Source organism: Somniosus microcephalus, chromosome 4 (genome assembly GCF_052327205.1).
Source record: "Somniosus microcephalus isolate GS21.2 chromosome 4, FLI_Smic_1.0, whole genome shotgun sequence".
Taxonomy (NCBI): domain Eukaryota; kingdom Metazoa; phylum Chordata; class Chondrichthyes; order Squaliformes; family Somniosidae; genus Somniosus; species Somniosus microcephalus.
Genome location: NC_140990.1, coordinates 94,037,258 through 94,053,683, shown reverse-complemented (window position 1 = coordinate 94,053,683; position 16,426 = coordinate 94,037,258). Strand labels below are relative to the sequence as shown.

General features: G+C 51.0%; 1 protein-coding gene across 3 annotated transcripts in view; it reads left to right on the top strand.

Annotated features, from left to right (window-relative positions):
- The window catches only part of mettl17 (methyltransferase like 17), a 60,482-nt gene that overhangs the window by 30,026 nt on the left and 14,030 nt on the right, over positions 1 to 16,426 (top strand). For all 3 annotated transcript variants that reach the window (XM_085985091.1, XM_085985092.1, XM_085985090.1), the window contains 3 exons: positions 634 to 704; positions 3,115 to 3,222; positions 7,686 to 7,754. In XM_085985091.1, coding sequence (XP_085841217.1) covers positions 634 to 704; positions 3,115 to 3,222; positions 7,686 to 7,754 — 248 coding nt within the window. The remainder of the gene's footprint in view (positions 1 to 633; positions 705 to 3,114; positions 3,223 to 7,685; positions 7,755 to 16,426) is intronic.

The following is a 16,426-nucleotide window of genomic DNA, read 5'->3' as shown; positions in this document are numbered from 1 at the left end:
CTGTCTTTTGCTTCTATCCTTGCTTCCCTTTCCTTTGTCTCCCTGCAAAGGTTCCCAACCTCCTGCCATTTTAGTTTAAACCCTCCCCAACAGCATTAGCAAACACTCCCCCTAGGACATTGGTCCCGGTCCTGCCCAGGTGCAAACTGTCCGGTTTGTACTGGTCCCACCTCCCCCAGAACCGGTTCCAATGTCCCAGGAATTTGAATCCCTCCCCCTTGCACCATTCGTCTAGCCACGTATTCATCTGAAATATCCTTCTATTTCTACTGACTAGCACGTGGCACTGGTAGCAATCCTGAGATTACTACCTTTGAGGTCCTATTTTTTAATTTACCTCCTAACTCCCTATATTCAGCTTTTAGGACCTCATCCTGGTTTTTCCCTATGTCGATGGTACCTATATGCACCATGACAACTGGCTGTTCACCCTCCCCCTCCAGGAGGCCATTCAGCCCCTTGTGCCTGTTACACTGTAACAGGAGGAGGCCATTCAGCCCCTCAAGCCTGTTCCGCCAATCAGTCAGATCATGGCTGATCTGTGCCTTAACCCCACCTACCTGCCTTGGTTCCATATCCCAGAACCTTTCAAACCGACTGACTGTCTTCTCTTTCCATGTTTCCAACCGTCAGGAGGGAGCGATGCGGACACAGAGCAAGTCATCGGGGTATATTTCCGACACTTCCTTCCTGTCTCGCCAAAGGTTTGTTCCCGCTGTTCAATGTACGTGTGCGAGGGGAGCAGGGTGAGCTGCCAGGTTTAAAAATGCACATCCCAATTTCTGTTGGTCTCTGGAGACGGGAGCCCCTCAGTCCCTGTGTGTCAGTCAGTGTCTGTCGGGGGGTCTCTGGAGATGGGAGCCCCTCAGTCCCTGTGTGTCTGTCGGGGGAGGGGGGGGTTGGTCTCTGGCGACGGAAGCCCCTCAGTCCCTGTGTGTCAGTCAGTGACTGTCGGGGGCCTCTGGAGACGGGAGCCCCTCGGTCCCTGTGTGTCTGTCGGGGGGGGTCTCTGGAGACGGGAGCCCCTTGGTCCCTGTGTGTCTGTTGGGGGAGGGGGGGGTTGGTCTCTGGCGACAGGAGCCCCTCAGTCCCTGTGTGTCAGTCAGTGACTGTCGGGGGGTCTCTGGAGACGGGAGCCCCTCGGTCCCCGTGTGTCTGTCGGGCGGGGGGGGGTCTCTGGAGACTGGCGCCCCCTCGGTCCCTGTGTTTCAGTGAGTGACTGCAGTGGGGGGAAGAGTTAAAATGACATCTGAATGGTGTAAGAAAGACAGGTGCTAACATAAAGATGCAGTCAAGATAGCTGACCTTTTGAAGAGAAAAAAAGCAATTAAATGGAGACAGGATGTTCAGCATTTCAACTGCCTTTAACAGCTTTATTACCCAGGTCACATTCCAAGGTATCTTTTAATCAGCGTTCAGCAGTTTGTGATTGATTGAGGAGGCAGCTTACACATGTTTATATTAAGATTTGTAACCAATCCGTGAAGGTGCATGCGAGCCAAGATCCAATCAGGTGGCAGGAATGAATTGTGCATGAGGTGGCCATGTGTATTCTAATGTATAAAAAAGTAGTGTTTGCTGTAACAATTTGGAGAAGTCTGGCTAAAGACAGAGCAGACTGTCTCCCCACCGGTGTAATAAAGACAACTTGACTATCGATCTAAAACCTTGTGTCGAGTGTTGGTTTAAAATACTCCACAACAGTGACTGTCGGGGGGGTTCTTTGGAGACAGGAGCCCCTCAGTCCCTGTGGGCAAGTAAGTGACTGTGGGGAGAGAGCAGGTGTCCAGCTGTGTATCGGAGATCAAAATGGGCCTCCTGCCCTGAGGGTGTCTTCTTTGGGCCCACTTGAGGTATTCTAGAATCCGCCATGACTCAGTCGGTCTCGCCTCTCAGTCAGACGGTTGTGGGAGACCTGAGCCCCATAATCCAGGGCCAACACTCCCGGTGCCCGTAACGAGGGAAGTGCTGCACTGTCGGAAGTGCCGCCTTTCAGATGAGACGTTAAACCGAGGGCTCCGGCTACTCTCTCAGGTGGATGTTAACGATCCCACGGCCACTATTGGAAGTAGAGCAGTGAGGGAATCCTGGGCCCAATATTTATCCCTCAACCAACATCACTAATAAAAAAAAAACAGATGATCTGGTCGTTTATCATTCGATGTGCAGCAGGGAGAGGTGAAGTTACAACCCAACCACCTTGCCCGCCTGCTAACAGAGATTGGGTTTAGAAGAAATAGCACCTTTTACCACCTCAGGACGTCCCAAAGCGCTTTACAGCCAATTAAGTACTTTTTTTTTTTCTTGAAGTGTAGTCACTGTTGTAATGCGGGAAACCCAGCAGCCAATTTGTGCACAGCAAGCTCCCACAAACAGCAATGTGATCATGACCAGATAATCTGTTTTTTATTGATGTTGATTGAGGGATAAATATTGGCCCCAGGACACCGGGGATAACTCCCCTGCTCTTCTTCGAAATAGTGCCTTGGGATCTTTTGTGTCTACCTGCGAGAGCAGACGGGGCCTCGGTTTAACATCTCATCCGAAAGACAGCCCCTCTGGCAGTGCAGCACTCCCTCAGTGCTGCTCTGGAGTGTCAGCCTGGATTTTTGTGCTCAAGTCTCTGGAGTGGGACTTGAACCCACAACCTTGTGACTCCGGGGCGAGGCTGCGACCCACTGAGCAGGGTTGGCCCAGAATTTGCTGGTAAAATGACAACAAGTTCACGGCACTGACTGTGTTATTAGTGCCGTGGGGGGTGGTGGGGGGGAACCAGCAATTTGTGGCGAGGAAGAGATACACAGCGGGAGTTGCGAATCGCCACGGATTTGTGCCGCTCTGCCTTTGGCCTCACGAAAACAGGAGCTCCGTCCCCGACCTCCCCATGAGTGTCAAGAAATTGCTGTCTTTGCACCCTAAGTACAAATTAAACTCTCCGTAGCCAGTTAGGGCTGCTATATAACATTATAAGGACCCTGCTAACGGGGTAATTAATTGTCCTCGCATGGACGCACAGAAAGGGAACAATTTGTGAATAGTTTTTAGGCTTCCACCTCAGGATGACGATTAATTCCCGGTGCGTCTTGTGCTCCCTCTCTTCCCCCACCCCCCCAGGTGAAGTTTGATCTTGTGGTGTCAGCGTACTCCCTTTCCGAGCTGCCCGCCCTGGCGGAACGCCTGCGCGTGGTCGAGACCCTGTGGAGGAAAACCGAATGCTTCCTGGTGAGCGCACGACCTGCCTGATCGATTTGAGGGCGGGGGTTTTGTACAAGCTTGACGTCTTCAGGTGGGCGGGGCATATTGAAAGTTAATGTAAAAAAACAGAAAATGCTGGAAATACTCAGCAGGTCAGGCGGTGCCCGTGGGGAGAGAAACGAGGGTTAACGTTTTGGGTCGATGCCGGTACGGACGAAGGGTCATCGACCTGAAACGTTGGGGGTGATTTTTGCCAATGGGGAGCTTTTGGAGGCGGGACTCCCACTTGTCGGGTTTTATACCCGCCTCCGTCAACTTCCGGCCAACCCACACTATTGTCCCTTGATTGACCTTGTTAAGCCCGCCCAGCGGGTTTAGTAGGCCAATTAAGGGAAAGCCGGTTACTGATGACGTCAGCGAGTGACGTTTCATCTGACGAGCTGTTGACAGATGAATTGTCATCATTTGACAGCTCTGTGAAGCTGTCAAACACTGACTATCTGGCTTCTAAGTTGAGTCTTTACTCAAGACTCAATTAGCAAGCCTTCCTGAGCAGAAAGCAGAAGGCTGATGCATTTGAGAATGCAGCGGCCATTCTGCTTTCTCTGCCGGTGAGATGAGGGACTCCCGAGACCTGAAGGGATGAAGCCTGGAGGAAGAAGCAAAGGTAAGTAAAGCTTTTAAAACACTCAACACTCGCCTCACACACACAACCTCTGCACACATGCACCCATCACTCACTTGCACACCACACATCTCAGCCCCGCAGACCCACGGCTTGCCTCGCTGACCCTGGCGAGGTTCGGAGCCGTCGGGAAGCCCACACTTTAGGTGGCAAAATAGGGATTATCCAAAAAACTGCCTGTTTAACTACTTGTTAACAGGCAGTTGATTGACAATCCCCTTCCTGCCTCGGGGAGATGGGACCCGGCGCTGGTCGGCTACCCGCCTCCTGGGAAGATGGCACGGTGTCGGGTTGGGGGCAGGATGGGTAGCCGCCCCCAGATTATGCCATTTTCCCAGCAGTCCCGCCTCCCCAGGGCTGGCAAAATCGCGTCCGATAACTCTGTCTCTCTCTCTCTCTCTCTCTCTCTCTCTCTCTCTCTCTCTCACTCCGGATGCTGCCTGACCTGCTGAGTGATTCCGGCATTCTCTGTTTTTATTTCAGATCTCCAGCATCCGCGGTATTTTGCTTTTGTTTAATGTTTAAGTTCCTGTTTCCCATTAATGTGTGGGTATAGAAACATAGAAGATAGGAGCAGAAGTAGGCCATTCGGCCCCTCAAGCCTGTTCCGCCATTTAATGAGATCATGGCTGATCATCCAAATTGAGTACCCTGTCCCTGCCTTCTCCCCATATCCCTTGATCCCTTTAGCCTTAAATATATCCAACTCCTTCTTGAATATATTTAATGAATTGGCTTCAACTGCCTTCTGTGGTAGAGAATTCCACAGGTTCACCACTCTCTGGGTGAAGAAATTCCTCCTCATCTCTGTCCTAAATGGCTTACCCCTTATCCTTAAACTGTGACCCCTGGTTCTGGACTCCCCGACCATCGGGAACATCCTTCCTGCATCTAGTCTGTCCAGTCCTGTCAGAATTTTATAAGTTTCAATGAGATCCCCTCTCATTCTTCTAAACTCCAGCGAGTACAAGCCCAATCGACCCAACCTCTCCTCATACGTCATTCCTGCCATCCCAGGTATCAGTCTGGTGAATCTTTGCTGCACTCCCTCCATGGCAAGAACATCCTTCCTCAGATAAAGTGACCAAAACTGCACACAATACTCGATGTGGTCTCACCAAGGTCCTGTACAACTGCAGCAAGACATCCTTGTTCCTGTACTCAAATCCTCTTGCTGTGAAGGCCAACATACCATTTGCCTTCCCCCGGTCCCCCTCTGAGTATCTCCTCGAACGATACAGCAGGGAAAGATGCCATTCGGCCCCTCGAGCCTGTGCCGGCTCTTTGAAAGAGCAGTCCAATTAGTCCCACTCTTCCCTCTTGCTCTTTCCCCGTAACCCTGCACATTTTTCCCCTTCAAGTATTTATCCGATTCCCCTTTTTCAAAGTTACCATTGAATGAGCTTCCACCGCCCTTTCAAGCAGCGCATTGCAGATCACAGCAACTCGCTGTGTTTAAAAAGAAAAGTTTCCTCCTATCTCTCTCTCCTCTGCCCCCACCCCCGCCACTCTGGTTCTTTTGTCATTTTGTCTTAAATCTGCGTTAAAAAATAAACCTCCTCCGGTCCCCCTCTGAGTATTAGGCTTTCAAGGTTGTCAGTCGAAGTTTCATTGGCTGGTGAAGGGACTGCCCTTTCTGCATAGGTTGGCAACCATTGCCTTGGCTTGGTGGGCCAGGGGACTGTGAGGAGGGGGCTTTACACCTCTGCTGCTCTGTGGTGGCTCCGTTCGGTGCGATACTGAGCCCCACACGGAGCAGAATTGGCCCAGGTACCATCCCCCCTCCTCCAGGTCTGTGCCGAGTTATCTTATCTCAGCCAGGGGCAGACGGTAGGTTTGGTGGGGTGGGGGCGTGCTACAATTGGTACTTCCAACCCTCCGTAAACTTGAGCTCATCCAAAACTCTGCTGCCCGATTCCTAACTCGCACCAAGTCTCGTTCGCCCATCTCCGCCCAGTGCTCGCCGATCTACATTGGTTCCCGGTCCAGCAACACCTCGCTTTTAAAATCCTCATCCTTGTTTTCAAATCCCTCCGTGGCCTCGCCCCCTCCCTATCTCTGTAATCTCCTCCAGCACCACAATCCTCCGAGATCTCTGCGCTCCTCCAACTCTGGCCTCTTGCGCATCCCCGATTTTAATCGCTCCACCATTGACGGCCGTGACTTCAGCTGCCCAAGGCCCTTAGCTCTGGAATTCCCTCCTTAAACTTCTCCGTCTCTCTACCCCGCTCTCTCTCTTCCTTTTAAGATGCTCCTTAAAACCTATATCTTTGACCGAGCTTTTGGTCATCTGTCCGAATAGCTCCTTCTGTGGCTCGGTGTCAAATTTTGTTTGATAATCGCTCCTGTGAAGCGGCCTTGGGATGTTTCACTACATTAAAGGCGCTGTATAAAGGCAAGTTGTTGTTGAGCCCCACACAGAGCAGGAAGGGCCCAGGTTCCATCCCACCCGAATCTGAACCCACCCAACAAATCTCTTCCACATCACCCAGCATTTCCCCCATTCAAGTTATAATTATTACTTTAATTTTTATTTTTAAACGAATATACCACCTCCCGTTGACTAACGTTGAATTCCATCTGCCGTTTTTTTTTTTTTTTTACCCAGTCCAGCATCTGCTCCGGATCCCCTTACAGCTTTTTTAGGTCCTCAGAATTACTTGCTTCGCCTCCTATTTTAATACCGTCACCCTTTCTCCCTCTGGCCCTGTATCCACATCTTACAGGGCGCTGGTGAGGCCACACCTGGAGTACTGCGTACAGTTTTGGTCTCCTTATTTAAGGAAGGATATACTTGCATTGGAGGCAGTTCAGAGAAGGTTCACGAGGTTGATTCCTGAGGTGAAAGGGTTGTCTTATGAGGAAAGGTTGAGCAGGCTGGGCCTTTACTCATTGGAGTTTAGAAGAATGAGAGGTGATCTTATTGAAACATATAAGATTCTGAGGGGGATTGACAGGGTGGATGCTGAGAGGATGTTTCCCCTCGTGGGGGAATCTAGAACTAGGGGGCATAATTTCAGAATAAGGGGGCACCCATTTAAATCGGAAATGATGAGGAATTTCTTCTCTGAGGGACGTGAATCTTTGGAATTCTCTTCCCCCGAGAGCTGTGGAGGCCGGGTCATTGAATATATTTAAGGTGGAGATAGACAGATTTTTGAACAATAAGGGAGTCGAAGGTTACAGGGAGCGGGGCAGGGGAGTGGAGTTGAGGCCAAGATCAGATCAGCCATGATCTTATTGAATGGCGGAGCAGGCTCGAGGGGCCGATGACCTACTCCTGCTCCTAATTCTTATGTTCACATAACTTACTTCTCTAATCCTTTCCTTTTTTAGTCACTGATTTCCTCTGCCATTTCCTTCCTGTGGTGAGGGAGTCCACTATCTCTCCCTCCACCCCCCCCCACCACCCACCTTAACTCAAACGCCCCTTGTTATGGAATCCCTTGCCCGAGGGGAAAAGCTTTCAAATATAAAATGAAGTAATCTCAAATTTACCAAAAGCCAGCACAGGGTTGTGGAAATCTGGAACTCTTTCTCCACCACACCCCCCACCCCCACCAAAAAAAAGCTGTGTTGAAAGTTTCAAATCTGAGATCGTTAGATTTTTGTTAGGCAAGAATGGAGTTGAGATACAGATTGGCCTTGCTCTAACTGAGTGTTGGAACGGGCTCGAGGGGCTGAACCTGTTCCGAAAATAAAAGCAGTACTTTGAGGGTGGCAATGTGTTTTGCTAATTGTTTGAAACACTCTCTCCCTTGCCTGCCTCCCTCCCTCACCCCCTACCTTCCCTCCCTCTCTGTAGGTGCTGATTGAGAACGGAACAAAGGAAGGTCACCAGATGCTGATGGAAGCTCGCGACGCTGTCCTGAAGGTAAGGATTCTTGAATTTAGCCTTCGATTTCTGTCCCACTCTCTGCCTTCTCTGGTTCCTGCTTAGTTCACTTATCTCAGCCACAGGCCAGCCCCAAGGTTAGGAGAGGGGAAGTCGGCAGCGGGTTCTGATCCCACACACTCTCCAGTGAGTCTGCAGCGGGCATTACCCGTCGATCGGGTCCCTCCTTAACCCCCCTCTATCCCATTTACATAGAAACGTAGAAGATAGGAGCAGGAGTAGGCCATTCGGCCCCTCGAGCCTGCTCCGCCATTCAATGCGATCATGGCTGATCATCCAAATTCAGTACCTGGTGTGGTAAACCACTGTTATAGTTATCACTGTATATTGTTCTCACTGTTCTCACTGTCACATCACTACACGAGGTCGCCTCTTGTCGCACTGTTATACCTGGGCTGACCACCTCCGACTCCGCCCATTACCTGCCCAGGTATAAAGGTAGCTGACTGGCTAGTATTCCTCCCTGTTGGATCGGATCACCCACGAGGGTGGGCTCTGTTATTTAGCCAATAAAAACCTTCAGTTACGTTCTTAACTCGTCGCCTTTTATTGGACTAATTGATAGGCATATCAATTTTATTGGCTAAATTTTAAAGATGTCTGATAATGAACAGCAACAGCAAGGAGCTCACCCAGCAGCACAGCAACAGCAGCCTCCAGACAACGGGCCACACCAGCCGGCTTGGCTGCAAGCCTTGAAACCACCATACCTGGATCTAAACCCACAGGCACCAAACTCAGCCAACGACTTCAAACACTGGCTGGACTGCTTCGAATCGTACCTGGAGGAAGCCGTCGTCCCTCAGAGATCCAAACTAAGAGTCCTGAAAGCCCAAGCGAGCCCGAGAGTATATACACTCATCCAGGACATGACTACGTACGACGACGCCATCAACCTACTGAAACAGCAGTACCGGAGCCCGGTAAACTACATGTACACTAGGCATCTCTTAAGATCTCGCCAGCAACAGCCAGGAGAATCGATAGCTGAATTTTCACGAGCGCTGAGACAACTCGGCAGGAACTGTGACTTTAAAGCGGTGACGGCTACTGCGAACATGGAAGACAATGTCCGCGACGCCTTGGTGAGAGGCCTACGTTCCGACTACACACGGCAAAGACTGCTTGAAGCTAAGGACATAGACCTGGACAAGGCCGAAGCCCTCGCCCTCACCCTAGAGGCCACCCAGCAAGACCAGGAAGCGTTTGCCAGGTACTATTCGCGACCCTGGGACTCGGGCCCGACCCCCACCCCACCACCCTTCACAGCGCTGCCCCCGGGACCTACCTCAGCGTCAGCATCACGGATCCGACCGGGCCCGCTAGACCCGGTACCGGCCCCGACATCAGGCAACCCCGATCGGGCCGCTGGCTGCTTCTTTTGCGGCCAGGAGAAACATCCGAGGTCGCGCTGCCCAGCCAAAAACTCGACCTGCAAAACCTGCCTCAAGAAAGGCCACTTCTCCAAGGCCTGCAGAAGCAAATCCTCAGAAGCCAGCAGTGCCTCATGCGAACCCTGGGGGCGGCCATCTTTGTGCGGGGCAGCCGAAGCCTGCAGAGCCTCATGGGAAAACCAGGGGCGGCCATCTTTGTGCGGGGCAGCCGAAGCCTGCAGAGCCTCATGGGAAAACCAGGGGCGGCCATCTTTGTGCGGGGCAGCCGAAGCCTGCAGAGCCTCATGGGAACAGCAGGGGCGGCCATCTTTGTGCGGGGCAAACGATTTAAACAGAGCCTCATGTGAACTACGGGGGCCGCCATCTTCGCCGCCATCTTGTCATGACAACGACGCGCTCATCTACACCCTAGCTTCCGTGACCCTGGATCAAGCCCGCCCGCACCACCTGGCCAGCTCAATGATGGACATCAAAGTCAACGGCCACGCCACGACCTGCCTGTTCGACAGCGGAAGCACGGAGAGCTTCATCCACCCAGACACGGTGAGCCACTACTCCCTCCCCGTCCTGCCAACGCGCAGCCGCATCTCGATGGCATCGAGGTCGCACGCCACAGACATCAGCGGCTACTGTGTCGTGACATTGTCGGTTAAAGGGACAGAGTATAAAAATTTTAAACTCCTCGTACTCCCCCAGCTGTGCGCTGCCGTCATACTAGGGCTGGACTTCCAATCCCACCTCCAAAGTGTAACCCTAGCATACGGTGGACCCCTCCCCCCACTCACAGTCGACAACCAGCGAAAGTTAAACCGCCCACCGCGTAACACCTGCAGCCTATCCACCCTCAAGGTACCGCCACCTTCCCTGTTCGCTAACCTCACCCCCGACTGCAAACCTGTCGCTACTAAGAGCAGGCGGTACAGCGCTGGGGACAGAGCCTTCATTAGCTCTGAGGTGCAGCGACTCCTGAAAGAGGGCATTATTGAGGGGAGCAGCAGCCCCTGGCGTGCCCAGGTGGTGGTAGTCAAGACCGGCGACAAAAATCGCCTGGTTATCGACTACAGCCAGACCATAAACAGATACACCCAGCTGGACGCATACCCCCTCCCCCGCATATCGGACATGGTCAATGAGATTGCACAATACCGCGTATTCTCGACCATCGACCTCAAGTCGGCCTACCACCAACTCCCCATCAGCCCGGAGGACAGCCAGTACACCGCCTTCGAGGCGAATGGCCGCCTCTACCAATTCCTTAGGGTCCCCTTTGGTGTCACCAACGGGGTCTCGGTTTTCCAACGGGAGATGGACCGGATGGTTGACCAGAACGGACTACAGGCCACTTTCCCCTATCTCGATAACGTCACCATCTGCGGCCGCAACCGGCAGGACCATGACGTGAATCTGGAGAAATTCCTCCGTACGGCCCAACGGCTGAACCTCACCTACAATAAGGAGAAATGCGTGTTTAACACAGCGCGCCTTGCCATCCTTGGCTGTGTAGTAGAGAACGGAGTCATCGGCCCCGACCCCGAAAGAATGCGCCCTCTCATGGAGCTACCCCTCCCCCACTGTCCAAAAGCACTTAGGAGAACCCTGGGGCTTTTCGCCTACTATGCCCAATGGGTACCCAATTATGCGGACAAAGCCAGACCCCTCCTGAAAACCACATCCTTCCCCCTCACGGAAGAGGCGTGCGCGGCCTTCTCCCTCATTAAGGGAGACATAGCCAAGGCCACAATGCACGCAGTGGATGAGTCAATCCCCTTCCAAGTGGAGAGCGATGCATCCGACTTCGCCCTAGCCGCTACCCTTAACCAGGAGGGTAGGCCGGTAGCCTTCTTCTCAAGGACCCTACAGGGCCCCGAGACCCGACACTCGTCGGTCGAGAAGGAAGCCCAGGCAATTGTGGAGGCAGTACGGCGCTGGAGGCACTACTTGGCAGGCAAACGATTTACCCTCCTCACCGACCAACGCTCGGTTGCCTTCATGTTTAATAACAAGCTGAGGGGCAAGATCAAGAACGACAAAATCTTGAGGTGGAGAATCGAGCTTTCCACCTATGATTATGAGATCTTGTACCGGCCCGGTAAACTGAACGACCCCCCTGATGCTCTTTCACGCATTACATGCGCCAGCGCGCAAAGTGATAGACTTCAGACCCTCCACAATGACCTCTGCCACCCCGGAGTCACCAGACTCTACCATTTCATTAAGGCCCGCAACCTGCCATACTCCATCGAGGAGGTCAGGACCATGACCAGGAACTGCCAGATCTGTGCTGAGTGCAAACCGCACTTCTATAAGCCGGACAGAGCAAGCCTGATCAAGGCCACCCGCCCCTTCGAGCGTCTGAGCATCGACTTCAAGGGGCCCCTACCGTCATCCGACCGTAATGTGTACTTCCTCAACATCGTTGATGAGTACTCCCGTTTCCCCTTTGCCTTCCCCTGCCCAGACATGACCAGTAACACGGTCATTAAATGCCTGAACAAACTCTTCGCCTTGTTCGGGTTCCCGAACTATATACATAGTGACCGGGGCGCCTCCTTCATGAGCGAGGAACTCCGTCAGTTCCTATTGGAGAGGGGTATTGCAGCAAGCAGGACCACCAGCTACAACCCCCGAGGGAACGGCCAGGTGGAAAGAGAGAACGCGACGGTATGGAAGGCCACCCTCTTAGCCTTAAAGTCTAAGGGCCTCCCAACCTCCCGCTGGCAAGAGGTCCTCCCGATTGCGCTGCACTCCATCCGGTCGCTACTTTGCACTGCCATTAACACCACCCCCCATGCTCGAATGTTTGTCTTCCCCAGGAAGTCGACTACGGGAACCACCCTACCAACCTGGCTGACCTCTCCGGGACCCGTCTTGCTGCGAAAGCACGTGAGGGCCCATAAAACGGACCCCCTGGTCGAGAAGGTGAACCTCCTGCACGCCAACCCCCAGTACGCCTATGTGGCTTACCCAGACGGACGGGAGGACACTGTCTCCTTACGAGACCTCGCACCCTCACCCCCCCCCTCCCAACCCCCCGAGTCCAGCCGAGGTAGACGGCATGCCGGAACCCCACGAGCCTTTGCCGACTACGCAGACACCAGCTTTAACACCGGATAATGTAACACCGCCGCTGCGACGATCGGAGAGGCTAACGAAGCCTCCGGACAGACTGACATACCAGAGCTGGTAATACACTTCACCCCGCCGGACTCTAATCTAAACAAGGGGTGAATGTGGTAAACCACTGTTATAGTTATCACTGTATATTGTTCTCACTGTTCTCACTGTCACATCACTACACGAGGTCGCCTCTTGTCGCACTGTTATACCTGGGCTGACCACCTCCGACTCCGCCCATTACCTGCCCAGGTATAAAGGTAGCTGACTGGCTAGTATTCCTCCCTGTTGGATCGGATCACCCACGAGGGTGGGCTCTGTTATTTAGCCAATAAAAACCTTCAGTTACGTTCTTAACTCGTCGCCTTTTATTGGACTAATTGATAGGCATATCACCTGGTCCCTGCCTTCTCCCCATACCCCTTGATCCCTTTAGCCTTGAGAAATACATCCAAATAGCTTCTTGAATATATTTAATGAATTGGCCTCTACTGCCTTCTGTGGTAGAGAATTCCACAGGTTCACCACTCTCTGGGTGAAGAAATTCCTCCTCATTTCTGTCCTAAATGGCTTACCCCTTATCCTTAGACTGCGACCCCTGGTTCTGGACTCCCCGACCATCGGGAGCATTCTTCCTGCATCTAGTCTGTCCAGTCCTGTCAGAATTTTATAAGTTTCTATGAGATCCCCTCTCATTCTTCTAAACTCCAGCGAGTACAAGCCCAATCATCCCAATCTCTCCTCATCTGTCATTCCTGCCATCCCAGGTATCAGCCTGGTGAATCTTCGCTGAACTCCCTCCATGGCAAGAACATCCTTCCTCAGATAAGGTGACCAAAACTGCACACAATACTCAAGATGTGGTCTCACCAAGGCCTTGTACAACTGCAGCAAGAGATCCTGTTCCTATACTCAAACCCTCTCGCTATGAAGGCCAACATACCATTTGCCTTCTTAACCGCCTGCTGCACCTGCATGCTTACCTTCAGCGACTGGTGCACAAGGGCACCCAGGTCTCGTTACACTTCCCCTTCTCCCAATCTATTGCCGTTCAGATAATAATCTGCCTTCCTGTTTTTGCTACCAAAGTGGATAACCTCACATTTATCCACGGTATATTGCATCTGCCATGCTTCTGCCCAATCACCCAACCTGTCCAAATCATCCTGGAGTTTCTAGGCATCCTCCTCACAGCACACACGCCCACCCAGCTTTGTGTCGTCTGCAAATTTGGAGTTCCCTTGTCTAGATCATCATTAATATATATTGTGAATAGTTGGGGTCCAAGGACCGATCCCTGCGGTACCCCACTAGTCACTGCCTGCCACTCAAAAAAGACCCGTTTGTTCCAACTCTTTGCTTTCTGTCTGCCAACCAATTCTCTATCCAAGTCAGTACCTTGCCCGCAATCCCATGTGCCTTAACTTTACACGCTAACCTCTTATGCGGGACCTTATCGAAAGCCTTCTGAAAGTCCAAATACACCACATCCACTGGTTCTCCCTTATCTATTTTACAAGTTACATCCTCAAAAAATTCCAATAGATTCGTCAAGTACGATTTACCCTTTGTAAATCCATGTTGACTTTGTCTGATCCTGTCACTGTTTTCCAAGTGCTCTGCTATTACATCTTTTATGATGGACTCTAGCATTTTCCCCACTACCGATGTCAGGCTTACCGGTCTGTAATTCCCCGTTTTCTCTCTACCACCTTTTTTGAATAGTGGGGTAACATTAGCTACCCTCCAATCTGTGGGTACTGTTCCAGATTCCATCGAATGTTGGAAGATGATCAGCAATGCATCTACTATTTCTAGGACCAATTCCTTAAGTACCCTAGGATGTAGATTATCAGGCCCTGGGGATTTATCGGCCTTCAATCCCATCAATTTCCTTAACACCATTTCCCTACAAATACTGATTTCTTTCAGTTCCTCCCTTCTGTGCTGTAAAACTCTATGACTCTATGTTCCCCGACATCTCTGGGAGGTTATTTGTGTCCTCCTTTGTGAAGACAGAACCAAAATATGTATTTAATTGGTCTGCCATTTCTTTGTTCCCCATTATAAATTACCCTGATTCTGACTGCAAGGGACCTACGCTTGACTTCACCAATCTTTTTCTCTTCACATATCTATGAATGCTTTTACAGTCAGTTTTTATGTTCCCTGCAAGCTTACTCTCATACTCTATTTTCCCCTTCTTAATTAATCCCTTTGTCCTCCTTTGTTGAATCCTAAACTGCTCCCAATCCTCCGGTTTACTGCTTTTTCTGGCCAATTTATATGTCCTCTCCTTGGATCTTATGCTATCCCTAATTTCCCTTGTTAGTTACGGTTGAGTCACCTTTTTTGTTTTATTTTTATGCCAAACTGGGATGAACAAATTCTGTAGTTCATCCATGCGGTCTTTGAATGTTTGCCATTGCCTATCCACCGTCAACCCTTTGAGTGACTTTCCCCAATCAATCCTACCCAACTCGCGCCTCAGACCATCGTAGTTTCCTTTATTTAAATTCAGGACCCTAGTCTCTGAGTCAACAACTTCATTCTCCATCTTAATGAAGAATTCTATCATATTATGATCGCTCCGACCCAAGGGGCCTCGTACAACAAGATTGTTAATTAATCCTTTCTCGTTACATAATACCCAGTCTAAGATGGCCTGATCTCTGGTTGGTTCCTTGACATATTGGTCCAGGAAACCATCCCGTAAACACTCCAGGAATTCCTCCTCCACAATATTGTTACTAATTTGGTTAGCCCAATTTATATGTAGATTAAAGTCACCCATGATGACTGCTGTGCCCTTATTGCACACTTCTCTAATTTCCCTTTTAATGCCATCCCCAACCTCCGCATTACTGTTGGGAGGTCTATATACCACTCCCACTAACGTCTTCTGCCCCTTGGTATTTCTCAGTTCTACCCATACAGATTCCACATCATCAGAGCTAATATCCTTCCTTACAATTGTGTTAATCCCTTCTTTAACCAGCAATGCTACCCCACCTCCCTTTCCTTTTTGCCTATCTTTCCTGAATATTGAATACCCCTGGATGTTGAGTTCCCAGCCTTGGCCACCCTGGAGCCATGTTTCCGTAATCCCAATCAAATCATAATCGTTTACCTCTATTTGCACAGCTAATTCTTCCACCTTATTACGAATGCTCCTCGCATTAAGACACAAAGCCTTCAGGCTTGTTTTTTTAACGCTCTTAGACTTTTTAGAATGATTATTTACTGTGGCCATGTTTGATTTAAGCTGTTGATTTCTCTGACTGCCACTTCTGTTTTTCTCCTTCCTATCTTTTGGTTTTATCCTTGTTTCCCTTTCCTCTGTCCCCCTGCTCAGGTTCCCAACCCCCTGCCATTTTCGTTTAAACCCTCGCCCAGAGCACTAGCAAACACTCCCCCTAGGACATCGGTCCCGGCCCTGCCCAGGTGCAAACCGTCCGGTTTGAACTGGTCGCACCTCCCCCAGAACCGGTTCCAATGTCCCAGGAATTTGAATCCCTCCCCCTCACACCATTCCTCTAGCCACGTATTCATCTGAAATATCCTTCTATTTCTACACTGACTAGCATATCCTGAGATTACTACCTTTGAGGTCCTATTTTTTAATTTACCTCCTAACTCCCTATATTCAGCTTTTAGGACCTCATCCCATTTTTTACCTATATCGTTGGTACCTATATGCACCACGACAACTGGCTGTTCACCCTCCCCTTCCAAAATGTTCTGCAGCCGCTCTGAGACACCCTTGACCCTTGCACCAGGGAGGCAACACACCATCCTGGAGTCTCATTTGCGGCTGCAGAAACACCTATCTATTCCCCTTACAATAGAATCCCCTATTACTATAGCTCCAACCCTCTTTTTCCTCCCGTCCTGTGCAGCAGAACCACCCCTGATGCCAGGAAGTTGGCTGCTGCTGCCTTCCTCTGATAAGCCATCCCCCCCAACAGTACTCAAAGTGGTGTATCTGTTGGAGAGGGGGATGGCCACAGGGGACCCCTGCACTACCTGCCTGTGCCTAGTACTCTGTCTGTTGGTCACCCCTTCCCTTTCTGCCTGTCCAACCTTTGCCTGCGGTGTGACCAACTGATTAAACGTGCTATTCACGACGTCCTCAGCATTGCG